Genomic DNA, 19901 nt, shown 5'->3' with positions numbered 1-19901 from the left:
AAGTTTCTACATGGCAAAAGACACAGTAATTAGTGTGAATCGACAGCCCCCATTCTGAGGGCCCTCAGAATGGAAAAATATTTTTGTAAACTATGCATCAGATAAGGGACCGATAACAAGAATTTACATGGAACTCAAGAAGCTGTTCTGAAAAAAGATGATCAATCTATTAAAAGATGAGAGAATAAGTTGAAAAAAAAACACTCTTTAAAGATGACATACAAATAGCTAAAAGGTATATGAAAAAATGCTCAACATCCCTCATTGTAAGGGAAATGCAGATCAAAACAACAATGAGATATCACCTTACCCCAGTCAGAATGACTTAAGATTAAAAAAAAAAAAAATGAGGGACCAGCAGTTAGCGTAATGGTTATGTTGATCGTTCAGATGAATGGATAGAATAACTGTGGCACATATACTCTATGGAATACTATCCAGCCATAAAAAAACAACAAAACCCTGGCTTTTGACAGAAAGTGGAAAAATATGGAAGATTTATTGCTGAGTGAAGCAAACCAGGCTATGAAGGGGAGACATTGTATGTCTCCACTTAATATATACCAAGTGTCTGCACTCTATGACTGAAACTGATTGACTAAAGGATATAGAAACACAGTATATGGATGTACATACCAGATATAATGTGTGTGAAAGACTAGGGTCTGAAGAAGGACATTTAGAAGAAAAACAGGGAGGCAAAGCATTAATGTGACAAAGAAATGTGGTATAATCTGTTGAAGATATTTTATAGTTTTATCAACTGGACTAGGGAGAAATGTTCACCTGTTGAAATACTCACTTTGTAAGCTAAATAATGTGATTGAATGTATAAAAGAAAATGAAATTTAAAAAATGAAAAAAAAAAGAAAAAAGATGATAATTAAAATTTCTTTGTGTTCTTTTAGGAATAGTACTCTATATGTCACTGTTATCTTTAGTTTTTGCATAACTGGCAAGTAGTAGGAGTGGGATGAGGGAGAGGGGGTCGAGGGAGAAGGAAAAGATTGTTCTCAGTGGTCTACCTCTCAACTCTAAGCTTGTAAAATGAGAACCCTTCAAAATCAGAGAATGGAATTGATATTCCTTTTTGTAAAGTGTCATCTATGGACTGGAGTATGAAAGGGAGAGAACGTAGGGAGTGGAGCCTGTCTCACACCTGAAAAGTCTCAGTTCTGCATTTCCAGAACATGAAAGGCAAAGGATGCATGAGTTTCTTTTTGTTGTTATTGTTGTTAGAGGTTTTTGTCTTTGGGAGTGTGTTCTTGTCAGAGAGAGAAACAGAGACAGTGAGGGGGAAAGTGAGAAATCACCCTCCCAGAAGGGATGGCCATGCCACAATCCCTTCTCCATTCTCCTCCTGGGATTTTGGGCACACATGCACAGTCACCTGGCATGATTTTCAACTGTGGTCAGCCATGTGGGAGTCTTAGCAATGTAACTGCTAGAGTTTCTCATGTGGCAATGAGGAGCTCAGGTCAAGGCAATGAGTTATATGGCCTTGAGAGGGGTTCTTCCCACTCAACTACTTGAAAGATTGGTGATCCCAGCAAGGAGATAAATTCAGAATCCTGGGGCAGAGGGAGAATTGTAAGTGGCCAGGTAGAAGAGGTGTCTCTGAGACCATCTTAGCGTTGAGAGGTTAATGCAGGAAGACTTTGGACCTGCCACATCCAAAGGGTACCAATGCCAGAATAATTTCTTCAGAAATAAATGTATCAAACTCCTGATGTTCTCTAGACCCTGAAGATAGAATAATGAGCACAACAGATCAGAATCCTTACTCTCATGAAACTACGTTACAGTGACAGAGAATAAACAAGTAAAATCCGTGCTGTGTCTGAAGTGATGAAATCATTAAAAAAAAAAAAAAAAGAAAAGAAAGAAAAAGAAAAAAGGCAAAGCAAGGTGAGAACCTATAAAATGAAATGGGGCCAACCCATAGCATGGCGGTGAAGGTGCCTGGATCCCACATGACTGGCTGCACAGTTTGAGCCTGCCTGGACCCTATGACTTGAGAAATACTCCAGATCTCACATCAACCATGCCCAACATCTTACAGGAGGGAGGGATGGAGCAGAAGGGTTGAGGCTTGACCGTTCTCTATTCAGACTGCTCTTTCTCTCTCTCTCTCTCTCTCTCTCTCATCTGGCAAGAGCACACATCCTGTGACAATTTTTTTTTTTTTAGTGCTAATGGAGATGTGAAATTTTAAACAGATAAACAGAAAGTCACTGACATAGGCTATTTTTTTTTCATGCTTTCTTGTATATTAACCAGTTCTCCCCATCCCTCCCTGCCCCTCTGCTTTCCAACTTCTGGTATCCACCATTATACTCTCTACTTCTATGTAATGAAGTCTTCTAGCTTCTCCTAAAAAGTGAGACACACTGTGTTTGTTAAGTGGGGACACATGGCATGTGTCTTTCAGAGCCTGGGTTATTTCAGGTAGCGTAGGGCCATTTGACCAAAGATCTGAGGAAAGTGAGAGAGTAAACCATGACTGTACTGGGGGAAGAATTCCTAACAGCACCAGGAAGTTACAGGATCCCTGAGGCAGGGGCATAGCCGAAGTGTCGAGATGGCATTAGGAGGCTGGTGTGACAAAAGCAGATGTAAGGAAGAGATAAATAAGAGAAAGGTTTAGAGAAGCAGTGTGGAAACGTGGAGATGAATCCTGGGGGGTTGCCAGCCATGGTAAGTACTTTGGACTTGAGTTTTATTTTTTGAGATGGGAGCCATTGGAGGGTTTTGAACTGAGGAGTGAAATATTCTGAATTTCATTTCAAAAAGGTTTACTCTGGCTGCTGGGTAGTAAAAAGATAACAAGGGGACAAGTGTAGAAGCATGGAGACCAATTAGGAGACTACTGCAATAATCTAAGTGAGACTTGATGGTAGCTTGGACCAGGGGTTTAGTGGTAAACGTGTTGAAAAGCGGTTGAATTCCAGATGTACTCTGAAGGTTGAGCCAGCAGAATTTGCTGACAGATCAGTTTTAGGGTAAGAGGAAAAGAATCGAGTAATTCTGAGGTTTCGGGAACTGAAATGTTGAAGTAGCCATTAGCTGAGATGAAGAACATCTGTGGGCAGAGCACAGTAGGGAGAAAATAATCGGGAATTCACTTTTAGATGACTCATTTGAGACATTTACAAGACATTCAGGTAGACGTTTGTAGTCGCATATACGAGTCAAGTTCAAGGGCAAGGTCAAGACTGGCAATATAAATTTGAATCTTCGGTTTATAGGTGAAATGTAAGGTGAAAAGACTAGATAAGATTAACCAAGAGAGCCACTCTGATAGAGAAGTTTAAGGGCTGAGCCGTAGAACACGTTAACATTTAGAGGTCCAAGAGATGAGGAAGAACCAGCAAAAGAGACAGAGAAGGAAAAGTCTATGTGATTTTAACTCTACCAACCAAGTGAGATCTTTGTTACTAATACCTGTCCTCTCCTCTCCCACTACAGCCTGGAAAGAGCTTACAGTGACTACTAGCTAGGGAGAAGGTATAGAAAAATATAAGTAGACAACCGTGGCCTTCCATTACTGAGGGCTTCTAAGCCTCAGGAAGGCTCAAATTGGGGAAGAAGAGAAACTTTTAACTGGATGAGAGATTGGAGCTTGGAACTGTTAGATTTAAATGAACATTTTGTTCATTTGAAAGGGATGGGAAAACCCAGGAACTGCCTGGGATTTCCTAGAGTCAGGAAAGAACTGATCAAGAAAGAGCATGCAGGGCCGGCAGATGGTGTAATGGTTATATCACTGGATTTTCAGAGCCGACTGCAGTTTGAGTCCCAGACCCAGCAGCTTAAAACTCACACCAGGCACATGTGCATACATGCCCAAGATCTCAAGATGAGAATGGAGGAGAAGGGATTGTAGCATGGCCATACTCCCTGGCAAGGGCAGGGGGTGGTTTTTCACTTTCTATCTCTCCATCTCTGTTTTTCTGGCAAGCACACGTGCCCTGTCTCTTTAAAAAAGAATGAAAAAGAAAGAAAGAGAAAGAAGAAAGAGAGAGAGAAACAATGAGCATGAAAAATGGAAGTGGGAGAAATAATAAAATTGCTTTCTGCTTTAATCCTAGCAGTTTTAAATACCTGTTAGCATATATTCTCTCAGTTAATATGAAGCTGTTGGAAAGATTTCCAGCTTTACAACCTATTGTTCTAAGTCTACAGGCAAAAGGTTAGCCTTTGTACAAATCATCAAACAGATGCTCTCAGTAATTTCAGGAAAATAGAATTCCAAACAGGTTTTTCAGATTCACTGAAGATTCCTGAGACATTTTTGTGCCCATGAGAATTTTTTAGATAATGTCCTTATGGATAAGCAACAATTCTGTCCTCTAGCACAAAGCAGCCATTGAATATATAGAGTGAATGTGTCTGTGCTAAACTAGCCCAGGTAGAGTGGTCCTAATGGGCTTCAGTCAAAAATGGTAGACTCCCTGGACCGCCATTTTGAATTTGTCTTTGGGACTGATAAGACTAGTATATGATTGGTTAGGTTTGTTCAATTCTATCACTTCTTGAGAATGTGTACTTTATAAGCTGAGCCATCTGAACCTGCAGATGGCATAATGGTTAGGTTGCTGGACTCCTATTAATTGACCCCTGTTGGGTTCTTGGACCCAGGGTCTTAAAACTCATCCCATGTGCATGAGCATGCATGCCCAAGATCCCAAGAGGATAATGAAGGAGAAGGGATTGTACCATGGCCATCCTCCTGGGGGGTAATTTCTCACTTTCTGGCTCTCTGTCTCTTTCTGTCTCTCCAGCAAATGTACATGCCCAACAACAAAAATCCCTCTGAAAAAAAATGACCCTTCCATATTTACGCAGTCACAGTTATACAATCCATTTTCTTCATATACACAGGTACATCTATGTAGTTCAGTTAACGTGCAACTACTTTTTCAATTTAAACTGAATGCATGTGAGTGTAACCTGTTGAGAGAATAAAGAAATCAACCAAAACCAAGAACATGCAACTATGCCTATTTGAAGATTAACTTCCTTTATAAGCATTGCACATAATATGTATTTCAGTGACAGCATACTATTTTTATTGAGTTTGTTTTAAGGTAATAAGTTTGAAAAGCAGAAGTTTGTGCTCATTTTTATAGTAATTCTATAATAGCAATGTAGGACAGATTTCTTTTTTCTTGGTGCCACATATTTAGAAGATAAAATACAAATGACTTTTTAATGTATCATTAAGGTATTGATAAAAGATCAAGATTTTTTAAATGAATGCCTTTACTGCATTACGCCGAAATACATTAAAGAATCCTCAGGGTTTTATGATTACACCTAAGGCACTAATGCTTAATAAGAAAAACGGGAACAGAAAATACTAAATTCTTGCAACTTTGCCAAGTTCAAATGGTTATAGTAAATTTAACTTGGGAATTTCCTGACTTGTGTTTCTGAAATTTTAGGTTTTACTCAGTATTAAGGGAACCTTTCAATTTACCTTTTCTGTACTTTAAAGTTTTAAGGCAATTGTAGAAAGCAGGAAGAATTACAGGAAAGAGATTCTGGAGGACGTGGTTTACTAGCGCACTGCTCAGTCGTGAAAACTGCTCCCCTTCAGAAACTCACTGTCATCATATTGCCTTCAGTATTGAAAATTTATAACTAACTTGGTTTTATTTGTCCCGAAAGTCTAAGTGTCAAGCTTGTCCTAGTGTGACTGAATTTGGACAAAGAAAGGATAACACAATGTTTCCTGCCTGAGTAAATCAGCAATAAATAAAAGAAAAAGAGGAAAGGGGGAGGGGAGAGGAGGGGAGAGGAGGGGAGAGGCCAAGAGGAGAGGAGAGAGGAGAGGAGAGGAGAAGAGAGGAGAGGAGAGGAGAGGAGAGGAGAAGAGAGGAGAGGAGAGGAGAGGATGGAGGGGAAGTGAGGGAGGGAAAAGCCAGTTGGTACACTTCCCAAGAAATACCATTTTGGGATGCAGACCAAAACTTTAAGGTCATAATGTTTGACTATGTTATCAGTAACTTTTATGTATTTTGAAACAGAAGTAGCTTTCCTTCTTACCATTCTTACAATGTTAAAAGGCATCGTGATAGAATTGCCTCTTCCCACAGTTACGTCATGCCTGAGTTACTCTAAATTAGTGTTTAGAAAAATGCAGTATTGATTTCAGGCCAAAAGAGAACCATTCATTACATTGCTACAGTAGTGACCTTTTGTAAAAAGGCTATCATTTAGCCCAAGTAGACCCAAAAAAAAAAAATCTTAATTAAAAAATGCCTCCTTTAGTGCTCATTAGTTTTTGTTTTTAGAGAGATTTTTGCCATAGTCGCTGGAGAGACAGAGACAGAAAGGAAGAAATCACACCCCGCACCCCAGGGGGGTATGGCCATGCCACAATCCCTTCTCCTCCAGCCTCCTATCGGGATTTCTGGACATGCACACACACATGCCCAGTGTGAGGTTTAAACTGCCAGGTTCATGACTGAACCGCATTCGACTACGTGGGAGTCTAGTGATGTATCCAGCACACCATCAGCTGGTCCCAGTGTGCATTAGTTTTAACATACAAAAACTGTTTTAAATATTCTACTCTAGACTGTTAACAAAAGAAAAGAGGGGGCAAGAGAATGTATAATCATATAATCATAGTAAAACTCTGAAATAACACAGAAATATTGATATGACATGGTATACTCCAAGCTTCCCTCTTCTGTCTAGCCCCTGGCATTTTCCATCTCTCTGAAGAGTGTATCCTGTCCATGCATTTTCCCTTTAAGTGACTGCCTTCTCTGTCTTCCTTCGTATTCACATCAAACTTAGGAACTGTCTGTACAGTATTCCTCCCTTTAACCCCACTTTTGCTATTTGCAGTTTCAATGCATGGTGATGTGGTTTGAAAATAGGTGAGTACAGGATAAGACATTGCAAGAAAGAGAGACCACGGTCACGTACCTTGAATAGTGTTATAAGCATTCTATTTTATTACCCGTTATTGTCATCAATCTCTTACTGTGCCCAGTGTGTAAACTGGACTTTACCACGGATGTGTATGTGTAAGACAGACGTAAGATTTGGCACTCCAGTCAGTATCGGGCGTCTATGGGGCCTCTTGGAACTGACCTCCCATGGACAAGCCTGGACTACTGTAGTCATTCTGTACTTTTTAGCTTCTGACTTCCTCCAGAACCCGCTGTAGTCTATGGTATATCCTCACCAGACAAGTGAAACTAATCCCACCAAAGTTGGTAGTGGACCTTCCTCATTGCTTATCTTCCCTGACATTTCTTTAGAAACAATCCTCTGTAGGCAGTTGATTTCCAGGAATAGAACTCAGATCTTTCCCTTGAGTCTCTTACCTTCCCATGCACCCACCAGCCAGGCACATGTACTTTTATCATCACACAGTTATCTCAAACTCATCATGCCCAGGAGTCTTTAGCTGTCCAACACCCCCCCTACAGTACCTCACATCATTTCCCATGGTCCCTGTCACAGTAACTGGCATACCATTCATTTTCTTGCCCAAGTTATAAACCTGGTACAACGTAACCCAATTTGTCATCAGGACATTTGGATGAATTCTACTTTCTTAATGTATTTTGAATTCCTCCACTTCTTTGTCTTCATCCTTATCCCTCCCTAGATAACTGAGAGAGTTTTTTTTGAGAGAGAGAGATTTTTGCTATAGGGTGTATTTGTTTGCTGGAGAAACACAGAGGGACAGAGAGATAGGAAGCGAGAAATCACTCCCCCACCAGGGGAATGGCCACACCATAGTCCCTTCTCCTACAGTCTCTCGAGATTTGCGGCATGCACGCATACACACCCTGCATGAGTTTCAAGCCACCAGATCTGGTTCTCGAACCACGGTCAACTATGTAGGAGTCCAGCAACATAACCATTATGCCATCTGCTGGTCCCAAGGTCTCCCTATCTCTTATGTGTTCCTCTGCAGTCCTTTCTCCACCTTATAGACCCAGTGATTTTTCTAGATCACAAGTTTGGTTATGTCATCCCCCTGTGTGAATCCCCTGTTCTCAGGATAGAGTTCCTGCATGATTATTCTCTGCTTCTCTCTCTAACCTCACCCCTTTCCACATACTCTGATTCAGAAATATTAGGCATCTACTAAATAGGTTTCTGGGAAAATCATGATGTAGTTTTCTGTTTTTCTATGCAAAAATGTGTCATGACTTTCCCGACAATCCAATAGTTCTTGGAATAAATCATGCTTCCTTTTGTCTTATCTTTATGAGCGCTCTGCCCCCTGCCTGGGTATCAATATTTCATTGCACTTTCATAAACTGTTGTAGGTGTGTTTACTCGTGTCAGTTTAACTGTCACTTTCCCGTGGAAGTCTTTCATGGCCCATTTCTCCTCTGCGTTCCCATGCACTTTTCCTGGCATAGCCTTTATGGCACCATATTGTCATCAGGTGTCATCCTGGTGTCCTGGCCACCACTGCCGGTTCTGAGGAAGGAGTCCAGCAAATCCAGAATGTCAGCTCAGCTCACTGTTCTGCAGTCTTGTTTCTGGTCCAAGGAAATGTTTGTCTTGTGTTTTGAAACTAACTGGGCCTTTTATTTTTATTTATTTATTTTTTTGGTTTTCCTCTTTTTACTTGGCACCCACCAGGGCTTTGTGTTTGAACAAAAGGGGAATACCAGAGCATCTTGACTGGAAGTCACAATCTGCATGTTTAATCAGTTGACCAGGTGATTGTTACACACATTAAAGTTTCAGACCTTCTGTACTCTATTTTACTCCATCGAGAAGAGGGAAGATATCTGACATGAACTTATTCAACCTCAGATTTTCTCTGCTACTGAAGCCTCATTTTCCACTTTCTATTTTCTCTGCCTTTGATGAAGTGTGTTCTCCTTTTTCCAGAGCAAGATATTCCAGCTCTGCACTTAATTCCATCACCTTTATGTTCTCCTTTTAACTCTTGCCATTTCTTAGTTGATCCTTCTCTTTCTCGCCTCTTCCTCTTCACCTGCGAACGATGCAATCCTTTCACATATTAACGCAGAACTTTTCCCCATTTGTGTAGTCACCTCTCACTGTGCTATTTCTGGCTGACTTTCTTCACTGTAAAGCTTCCTAAAATCTTAGTCTCTGCGAGTTTACTCGAGTTCCTCATCACCTTCTTACTTCTGATCCTTTTGTAAAGTTGCCTTTGTCACATATGCTGTTTCTTCTTAAATATCTCTCTGTAAGGTCCTAGTTTCCTATTTCTGCAGTTACATGGTACCACAATCTCAGTGGCCTGAAACAATACAAATTTATATCTTACAGTTCTAGAGAACAGAATTGAACAAATACATATAGCTCCTTGAGCTGGAAAGAAAATACTTTCCTTTTCTAAAATTTAATTTATTATTTTTTAAATTTGCTATAGGGCACATGTACTCACCAGAGAGAGACAGACTGAGAGAGAGAGAGGACAAGTGAGAAAGCAAGCCACCAGTTCTGGAACTCAAACCATTATCAACTATGTGGGAGTCCAGAGCCTTAACCACCATGCCACCTACTGGCATCTCAACACTTTTTAAAAACGATTTTTTGTGTGTTGTTTGTACTAAGTTCTCTGTAACATAATTGTTACATGAACTGCTTTTGTGTGTGACATAAAAGCACACGTATTAGAATTGACAGTACCTCTAGGGCAATGTTCTTAGAATTCAGTGATATCTGAGATCACACTAGCCAAATTATCCTTTATTTTCTACTTAGAGTAAGATTTACAGTAAATGTTGGTTGACAAATATGAGGTTATGTGGTTTGGCAGTCAAAAATCTGTCAGATGGTTTTGTTTAGATTGAATTTTCTTTTATAAAAAAACTCTGTTCAGATTTTTCAAATTACCAAACACTTTCCAGTCCACCTCTCCCATTACCCTTCCATACCAAGCCTGACAACTCCTTCTTTGTCAGTGTTCTTCCTTAGCCTCCATTCATCAGACTCTTCCTCTTCACTCCCTGATCTTTTCTTCCAAGTCTCCTACACCGGCCTTTTTCCCACTGACATTCCCTTGGATGTTGATGGTTCGCACGATTCCCTCCTTAAATGTAAAAAAAACTCAAGGGTTTTTTTTTTTTTCTAAAATACATGTTTGCTTACTGCATAGTACTCTTGTTTAATTTGAACTTCTCCATAGGCACTATCCATCACATTCAGAATAAAAGCCAAAGTGCGTAGAACGATTCTCCAGGATTTGGCATATTCCTAACTAGCTAAGCTTATTGCCCAAAGTTTCCCAGACATTCTGAGACATTGTCCACTCTTCCACGGTGCTATACTTTGAGATTCATCCGCTCATGCTGTTTTTTATTGGTGGTGTTCTTTATTAGTCTAAAGCTAACTTTGTCCTCCTTGCCACAATTATTGGTTCAAGACTCCAGGCTCAAGCTAATCAACACATGACCCTGGCTAGAGGAGTAACTCAGAAATTGGCACATACTCCAATTCAAGTCAGTAGGCCAAACAGAAGATTTGTTGGGGGTTATGGAGAGCCACTGCAAGGCTCACCCTCTCTCCCACTGATGGCTCCGTCAGAGGACTAACCTCAACCTGCTTCCACCACTTTACCCTCATCAGAGAAGGCAGACTGAGAATAAAGTGCCGGCACCGAGAAGCACATAGCTTATGTCAGAGAACCTGAGCAAGAGATACTGTCTTAAACCATTTCTGGACTTCAGGAGAGGAGAGCTTTTAAAATGCTTTTATGTCGGTTTGGGTCAGTTTTTCTATTTGCAGACCAAGTCTTTGAGCTGCTAAAAGTTTCCAAAAAAGTTCAAGGGAAGGTGAGTGGAAGAACATTTGGCGTGCACAACATGAATGAAACCAATTCCCCATTGCTAAGACTGCCTTCCCCCATGAGACATGTCACCATTAGGACACTTATTTGAGTCTAGGTAATATGTTTTCTACTTATGAAGATACTCCTTCCACATCCAATGATGACCTTCAACTCATATATAAAATGGCCTTGAAATGCAGGGTGTTTGGGTCAGCATTTTTTTTTAAATGTACCTATTTTTTTTAATTCTTAAAACTTGGGTGGCTACTAGCCCAAAAAAATCAATGAAAAACATTCTATTATTTTATACAGAATTCTTAAATACCTTTCTGAGAACCTTTTACATATAATTATGTTGAAGCTAACCTTTTAAGGTTTCTATTTAATTCTAAGAAGAATTGTAAAACACACAGACATTTTGTACAATGAAATATTTAACACAGAAACCACAAATTCAATATTACTCCATGTGTTCCTCTAGGTCCCAGATATTTATTCCTGAAAAAAAAGAAAAACATTCAACATCTTTCAATTTTCTACTCTTTTTGTTGTTGGGAAGGATATTTAGGTCTAAGGCACAAAAGGTCTTTATTATGAAAGGAAATGCCTGGAAATAAAAGCAAATTCTTAAATCAAAGACTGGAGTCTCCTCATTTTTAAGAATTTGCATCATTCCTGGACTCCATAAATGCCTGGGTCGTTAGTATAACTTTAGATATTGAGGGAGTCAAAAAGTGAATTTCGTAGTTTGCTTTGGTATTGCTTGTTCTATTTCGCACTGTTCTGTTTTGTTTTTTTGGTTTGGGGGTTTTTTCTCTTCTTTATCCAGAGGTGACTGATCAGTTTATTTGGTCATTTAAGTATAGCTGCTGTACTTAGCTCTCTCTTACCGAGTCCACGTTCAGTTGTATTAAGACACGCTGCGCTGAGATAGCAACACAGGATGCAACAGGTCCTAATTTTGCACACATGGTTTCATTTTGTTGAATTAAGTCTGATGGTAACTCTTTCACCACATTATGTATTTATTCCTCATGTAGTCAATTCATGTTAGAATTCTGATCTCTCTTGGGGAAAGGGTAGATTTCGATTTGTACTTCTGTGCCTTCAGCGGCTAACTGTTAAGCCTCAAATGAAGATATTATTTCAGAGAATGTCTGAATCTGGTAATTTTTTATAAAACACACCAAGAAGACACATAAGCATGTAGTTATTTCTTGATACAGCTCATAGGCAAGAGTGGCTTGTCAGGATAAATGAAAAAAAGATAACGACTAGGCCAATACAAGGGAATGCCAGAAAGGCACTGCCAACAATTTTTTTTTTTTCCAAATGGTGGGGTTTTAAAAACTTTTTTTCTGTATTTACAATAAGAATATATGTTTTCCCTATCTTTTTATTCATAGGTTCTAAAAGATACATGCAACTAAAATGAAAAGACTCTAAAAGAAAAGGAAAAGCTATCCTTTACTTAGACTTTTAAGTAATTATCTATGTTAATGGCTTTAAAATTGTTTCCTCTATTCATTGGTCTTTGCTACCTCTGTTTCTGGAAAAAAGACAGCGGGCCCCAGGCATCCAGGCTGGACTTTTCTCACAATGGCTCATTTCCTTTTCAATGTATTGCCAATTAGCTCCTGGTGTACCTAATGGCAACTTGCTTTGACTTTCCACCTCTTTCTGCTTACTGGACTAGAAGAGAAGCACATTAAAGCTTAGATAAATGGCCAGGTTTTCTGCTTTAGGGAAAAATTGAAAAGAAAGCAGACCTTTCATTAATGGGAAAGGAAATAGACTATTCCCAGCATTGAGTCAGCTATGGGTAAGTACAGGGACGTACAATAGGAAAACTGGACACTTCCCAAAGCCTCCCAAGTGTGCCCTTTACCATGTTTCTGAATTATTTTAAATTGAACTTATTCCCAGAATGTCAGATACACCCACATTCTAATGTAAGCACAGAAAAAGATCCTGAAGCCAACTAGGAAAAAAATAATTATTTGCCACTCTCTGTTGGTTCAAATAATTATTGTGAAAAATGGCTGTACATGTTTAAATATAGTTATTCCATATTTTAAGATTTAACTTGTGTATATGTCTTTTCAAAGTCTCTAGCAGGATAATTCCCTAGTTGATGTAGGGTGAGACTAAAACATTAACATCTTTACTTATTTCCAATTTAAATTGCACTTAGGAAAAAGCAAAGGATCTAGAGTTTTGCTTTAGTTGGCCTTGTTTTACTACCATGGGAGTTTACTTTCATCTCAGTTCCCATAGATACATGTGAGAAATTCTTTAGGGCCTGAAACAAGAGTATCTTCAGGGTTATATGATCTGACCCAATCAACCATGAGTGCTCTCATATTCTTTTTTTTTTTTTTAGTTTCTTTTATAAGCTATTTAATGAAGGCCTTTCTCTGTTGTCTTCTTCTTCCCTTGATTAGACATTGATGAGTGCAACATCATTCCTGGGATATGTGAAACTGGCGAATGTTCCAACACCGTGGGAAGCTATTTTTGTGTTTGTCCACGTGGATATGTAACCTCAACAGATGGCTCTCGGTGCATTGGTAAGCGTTGTGCATTGAAGGCACAATACACTGCTTCTTTATAATGACAGAATAGCCCAAACAGGTATGAAGATGGCAATGATTATAAAACCACTGGGGAAATGACTGAAAGAGTGGTTTAAAGTAAATGGTATCACCGTTAAGGAATTGGTAGACCAGGTACTCTGCAAAGACTTTGGGTTCAGAAGCCATCTGGGTTTGTTTATGTTGTCAAAATCATTTTGGGAATAAAGGAAGACTTCCTCAAGACATTGCTCTCTCCTAGTGTTAGAGACACAAAGGCATGAGAAAGATATTTTAAAATCTGGTTTGGGAGACAGATGTAGTAATTGAAGGTTCTTTTGTTGCTGTGAATCATGACAGTAGCAACATCTTATTTACTGAAAGCTTATTTATTCTAGTGAAAGTAGGTATCACAAAAAAAGACATTGACACCTTTAATTTTGTGTTTAGGTATATTCCAATTAAAGCTAAATATATTTATATGCCCTCCTTTGTTTAAAAAGATGACACAGTGCTTCTCAGTCCATGGTGTAGGGCATCCATCATTGAGCAAGACTTAGACTTCTGTCTTTTGCTGCCTGATCATGATGCAGTGAGTTACCCTCACATTATTCTTGAATATGAAGCCTACTCAATTGCTATTATAAGCTGACAAGAGCTATAAAGAGAAGGAGAAAAATACACAGTTCTCTCTAGGGTCACTAAATATTCATGAATTGCAGAATTAGGGAAACGTATCTAGTAGCTGGAGGATGGAGTTGCATGGTTCCCTAGTGGGTGGTGGTTGGGGCAATGGTAATCTCCCATCTTGACCAGGCCATTTGTATATCAGCAGCTAATTGCTAGTATCTCTGTATCCTAATGACAGTGCCCAAGTGAACGAGGTTAGACGTGTGCAAATGGAGAGTCAAGGATGTAAACTAGAAATCCTAGCACACTAACTAAAAGACCGTAGTCTGAATTCATTTGGTAAAATGTACCGCTATGCAGGTGCTAGGCTCACTACCGCCATCCAGCGGTAAGCATGAGATATCTAGATCCTACCTTTAGGATGCCATATTGTCATCATCAAAGTAGTGTAAGAGTGGTAATGGCAGTAATGGATGCAGCAGTAATAGTGACAGTAAAAATAATAGCTATCATTTATGAAATACATACCCCATGTAAGGCACTGGGCAGTCTCTCTAACCTCATTATCTCATAGTTGTGAGGCCCTGGTCAAACAACTTACCTCTCTCTACTTCATTTTCTTCTGGTAAGGGTTCAATAAAATGTTCCTCAACATGATTAGTATTATAAGCATGAATATTCATATTACAAGGAGGAGGATAAGAATGTGCCTGCATGGGTCCATATAGTATGTAATTCTTGTAACAGCCCTGTGTGGTAGGTTTAGTTATTCCAGATTTACAGATGAAGAGATTGAGGCTTAGGGAGGCTGGATGGCTTGCACAATGTTACACGGCCAATAAATGGGGCCAAAATTCAAATCCTCATTTGGACAATTGCAGCTCTGTGCTGCTATGACATACTCTCCCCACTTGAAGGGAGTAGAGAGCCCAATGCCTAGAGGTCCAGGTCTAACACACGTGGTATCTCCACCACCGTGTTCACACTCTGCTTGGACTAGTAGGATATCCATTTGGGTCTCCTCCCTTTTATATCTTTGAATGAAAATTGTGCTTTTATCTGAATAGAATGTATATCTTCCATTATATAAATTACTTTGGGTGAAATATTAAGTCTGTACAACAGCAAATTAACTATATTTAGGATCACAGTCCATTCAATGCCTAATAAAGTGTGACTCATTCAATGTAATTCAATAGTTATTGGTGAGAGTTGAAAATTAGTAGAAGTACCTATGCTTGGCTTGATTCTCTTGAACTGTATAGGAAAATAATGTGCACACCCATGTACACACTGCTATTAGCTTAGAACAGGTATAGATTCAACTCAGTACGACAAATGCCATTTTGAGAATGGCATCATCACTGAACACTGTTGGCTAGATGCCATAGACCCTGGCAGTTAGTGTTTTATGTATTTATAAATATAGTGTTAATGTTTTTATCTTTATACAGTTATTTATCTATTTAAGGTTTTACCATAGGGCACATGTGCTCCCTGGAGAGAGAAACAGCAAGAGAAAAAGTGAGAAATCACTCCGTAGGGGGAATGGCCACACCACAATTCCTTCTCCTCCATTTTCCTTTGGAATTTTGGCATGCACACACAGGGGCCTGGCATGATTTTGAAGTGGCTAGGTCCGAGGCTTGGACTATGGTTGGCCATGTGGGAGTCCAGTACCATAACCACTGTGTTAACTGTATTGATTAAATTTCTCAATTTGTTTTAGTCAAATGAAATTTGCATTCATTGGTTTTTGTTTGTTTTTAAAATGAGACCTATTTTTATTATATTCAGATAATCAAGATTCCTAATGATTTATTGACTCCGTTTTACTTTACTATGAGATATTTGATTTACCATTGAATTGAGATAAACTCCTTTAACCTCCTGCCTCTCTATATATTTTATAAAGTCCTAATTTTGTTTTGTTTTGATTTTTGTTTTGAGAGAAATTTTTTTTCTATAGGGTACGTGTGCTCACCAGAGAGACAGAAAGCTAGGAATCACCCCCCTAGAGGCCATGGCCACACCACAATCCCTTCTCCTCCATTCTTCTTTCAGGATTTTGGGTATGCATTCACATGTGCCCAGTGTGAGTTTCAAGTCTCCAGGTCTGGCGCTTGAACCATGGTCGGCCATGTGGGACTCCAGCTCCTTCACCACTACAGCATCTGCTGGCCCCAGGTCCTAGGTGTTCACCTGAATTCAAGGTGCTTTAGAACCTGACTGAGGCTGTATTCAGGACTCATCTCTAACCACTTGCTGCCTCACATTCACGTGTCTGTCAGTGCTGTACAGGCCCACTCTGCCATGCCTTGGCCTTCAGTACCCTCTCTGCTGGAAGCATCTTGTTTCCCACCTGCACTTGATTTTTTAAAAATCTAACGTATCTATTTAGTCCCAAATTAATTACCAGATTTCTTTATAGTCATTTCACCTAAATTGAATTTTCTTCTTGGGCAAAATTAATCATCTCCTCTCTTAATGTTTTACGTTCCCTCATTTCAGGATTCATCACACTGTCATAGATACTGGTTCCTTACTCACTGGTCAGACTGAGAGCTCTATGAAGTCCCACCTTGGGCAGTTCATGAACCCTAGGCCTTATAGCAGTTGTTAGAACAAAAACCTGGGCTCAGTAAAACCTTTCTGAATGAACAGGAAAGCCAAGAGATGAACGATGAGAGGATATTGTATGTAAAGACTTCATGGCAGCCATAACTGCTTTGCATCGCTTGGTCTTGCTGGGCATGAAGTGGTGGCATTGAGTTAGGGTCCTAGATGCTCACGCAGCAAGAGCTTGTTTGTGCTCCAGAATAAATGCTAACGAGGAGTCTCACCCACTTCAGTATAAACTTTCCTTACCTCTGGCAACTGGGGAGAGCCCTTAGGGAGGGAAAAATGACACTCCCAAGATTACAAAAATTCATGTTAAAGTTCATCTAAAAACATTCAGAAATTCTTGAATAATTGGGTTACATTTGGAATAGGTTTATGTTTTCCAAACATGACAAAAAAAATGTATCTAACATTTTAATATGTAAGAGATCTTTGCATTTGATTTTTTTAAAAATATGAGTCTGTATTTTTTAGGTTGCATTTATTTATGATTAAATTCTATGTCATGGATCTTTCCATACTGATTATTTTGTGTCCGTACAATAGGTTAACAATACTGAGTTGGATGAAATCAAAGCTTTTCTATGAGTACAAGACTGTATGTTATTTTCGGCTTTATTTTGAGAGCAGCTGGATATTACCCTAATTCCTTATTCTAGTTAACACAAATATTCTAGTCCATACCACATTGTAAAGCATCAATAAACTTGATCTTTTTTTTCTTTTATATATAAGGAAATAGTTTCGGATGGAAGGAGAGTTTAACTGGGCATTTTCATTATAAAATAGAGTAATTTTCTGATTTCATTGTATGCTAAACAGAAGGGTCAGATACCCGATTTCCTTTGCTCTAATGCATTTTAACCATGTTTTTAAATATCCAGGAAAAAAAACTTCCTTTTTTAAGGGAGAATACTAATATATGCCCGCTCTAAGAAGAGTTGAAGCGTAAATAATCTTTCTCTTAAAAGCATTTTTAATAGCATTACTTAATGGGCCATATGCCATTTTGGAATGTGCTGTCATTGTAATATGCATGGCATTATTAGTACCTAATTTCTACATTGTAACGTAGGCACAGACGAATGACTGGCAGCCAGACATAAGTAAGTAATGAGGTGACAAGCAGCCATGAGCAAATCCTGTATGTGGGGTAATGTGGCAAGGACCTTAAGCAGGGGAACTCCAAAGTGCCAGCTGGCAGCAAGTTCAGAAAATGCGATAAAGCGCTTAGAAATTCTTACAGTAATACGATATTGCTACCTCATCTTAGTGCATTTCCTTGAGTTTTACAAAAGCCTCGGTGTACAAATCAGTTTTTTTTTTTTTTGAGAAAACAAAACCTGAAGACATAGTGTGAACATATAATAATATAAGAGAAAGTTTGTTGGGTAGCAGTTGGTGATTAATTACTCAATACATTTTTTTTGAGAGGTTTTTGCTATAAGGTGCGTGCACTTGCCAGAGAGAGACAGAAAGAAAGCGAGAAATCACCCCCCCCCACCCAGGGATGGCCACACCACAATCCCTTCTCCTCCATTCTCCCCTCAGGATCTTGGACACGCACACACATGCGCCTGGTGTGAGTTTAAGCCACTGGGTCTGGGTCTCGAACCAAGGTCGACTACATGGGAGTCCAACCACGTAGCCATTACGCCAACTGCTGGTCCCCCTCATACGTTTTTATGTAACAAATGCCATCAGTGAGAAAGAGGAGCTGATTCTTATAGTTAAAAACCTTGAGGAGATGAACACTGACATGGACCTTGAAGAATAGACAGGGGCTGGACACAGGAGGACTAAGGATATGCCAAGCAAGAATGGTGGAAGCAAGATCACAGATGCTGAACATCTGGGTGGTGCAGGAGACAGTGAGGAGACCTTGTCTGAGTAAGAGAGTGTTTGGAAATAGAACTACCATATGATCTAGCAATTCCACTTTTGGGTATCTATTAGAAGGATCAGAAAACACTCAGTCAGAAAAACACTTGCACATCCATGTTTATTGCAGCATTATTCACAAACGCTAAGACATGCAACCAACCCAAGTGTCTATGAACAGATGAATGGATTGAAAAAGTGTGGCACATACACACTACAGAAAACTACTCAGCTGTAAAAAACAATGAGTCTCTGGCATTTAATAGAAAAATTGACAAATATAAAAGACTTACTGCTAAGCCAAGCAAGCCAGACAATGAAAGAGAGGCATTGTATGTCTCCTCTCAATATATACCATATGTTGGCACCCTATGGCAGAAACTGAAAGATTGGGAGATATAAAGGCATGGAGAGAAATGATGATACTAGAGATAGTGAGGGAGGGAGAGTGGGAAATGGCAAAGGGTGAAAGAGAGGGAATCAAGGGAAAAAGAAATGCAAAACATTTAAGGAACACAAAAATGGAAGAGTATCTGTTGATCATAACATGTATGGTGATATCTTTGAACCAATATCTAATGTATATATGATGGGAGCATTCATTTGGTATGGAATAATGATACATAGTGATTAAATGTAAAAGCATTTTAGAAAATACAAATGTTAAAAAGACAGTAGTTGGAAATCAAATGAAAAGGGCGATTGAGACCAAAGTTCTGTTGCTCAGGTTATTAACTGCCATGCTAAACACTTCAGGCTGATCCCCAAGGCAGTTGAGGGCCCATCAGGATTCCAAAGACAGAGACAAAACTCAATGGGCTGTTGTGGGAGTGGTACTACTTAAAAGAAATGAGGGAAACCTTTATACAATGACACAGAGTAATGGGCAGGATATAGTCTTTTAAAAACAGTGAGGTACAGAAAGCTGTATATATGTTTTGCAGCACTCTCTGTAGCATTGAGTGTCGATTACAGGTGCATTTGTGCATCTGCAGTAAGACACTTTAAAGAAAATGCAGAACCCCTACAAATGTTTACCTGAAAGCTGTGCGGGGAGGGGAAGGGCTGAAACAGTATACTGAAGAGTGTATTAGTTTTAAGTTTGGAATCATACAAAGGGGGACTGTGGAACAGGGTTACCAGTTTTAATTAAGGAGTCTCCTAGAAAGAGATTAGACAGTCACTCACTATTTTGAAGGAAACAGTAAAGCTGGGAGCCACAGTGCTTCTATTTGTTTCCTTGCTCCTAGTTCTAGTTACTGGTGAATAATACAAACACATTTTGGAAACAGTAAGAGTTTGTGGAATTAATCAAGGGGATCCCAGCTTGGAACCAGACCATCAAAAAGGCGAGTACGGGATGAGTACTCAGACAATGGACGCTCTTTACCAAACACCTCCCG

The 19901-nt window shown here is 39.3% G+C and overlaps 1 protein-coding gene across 1 annotated transcript in view; it reads left to right on the top strand.

The window, feature by feature from the left end:
- Positions 1–19901, top strand: part of FBN2 (fibrillin 2) — a 279939-nt gene that overhangs the window by 103096 nt on the left and 156942 nt on the right. Inside the window, 1 exon segment of the mRNA XM_027775292.1 lies at positions 13237–13362. Coding sequence (XP_027631093.1) covers positions 13237–13362 — 126 coding nt within the window.

The sequence above is a fragment of the Tupaia chinensis genome, unplaced genomic scaffold (genome assembly GCF_000334495.1).
Source record: "Tupaia chinensis unplaced genomic scaffold, TupChi_1.0 Scaffold000541_1, whole genome shotgun sequence".
NCBI classification, from domain to species: Eukaryota; Metazoa; Chordata; class Mammalia; order Scandentia; family Tupaiidae; genus Tupaia; species Tupaia belangeri.
The sequence above is the reverse complement of the archived record's forward strand: the minus strand, read 5'-3'. Positions and strand labels throughout refer to the sequence as shown.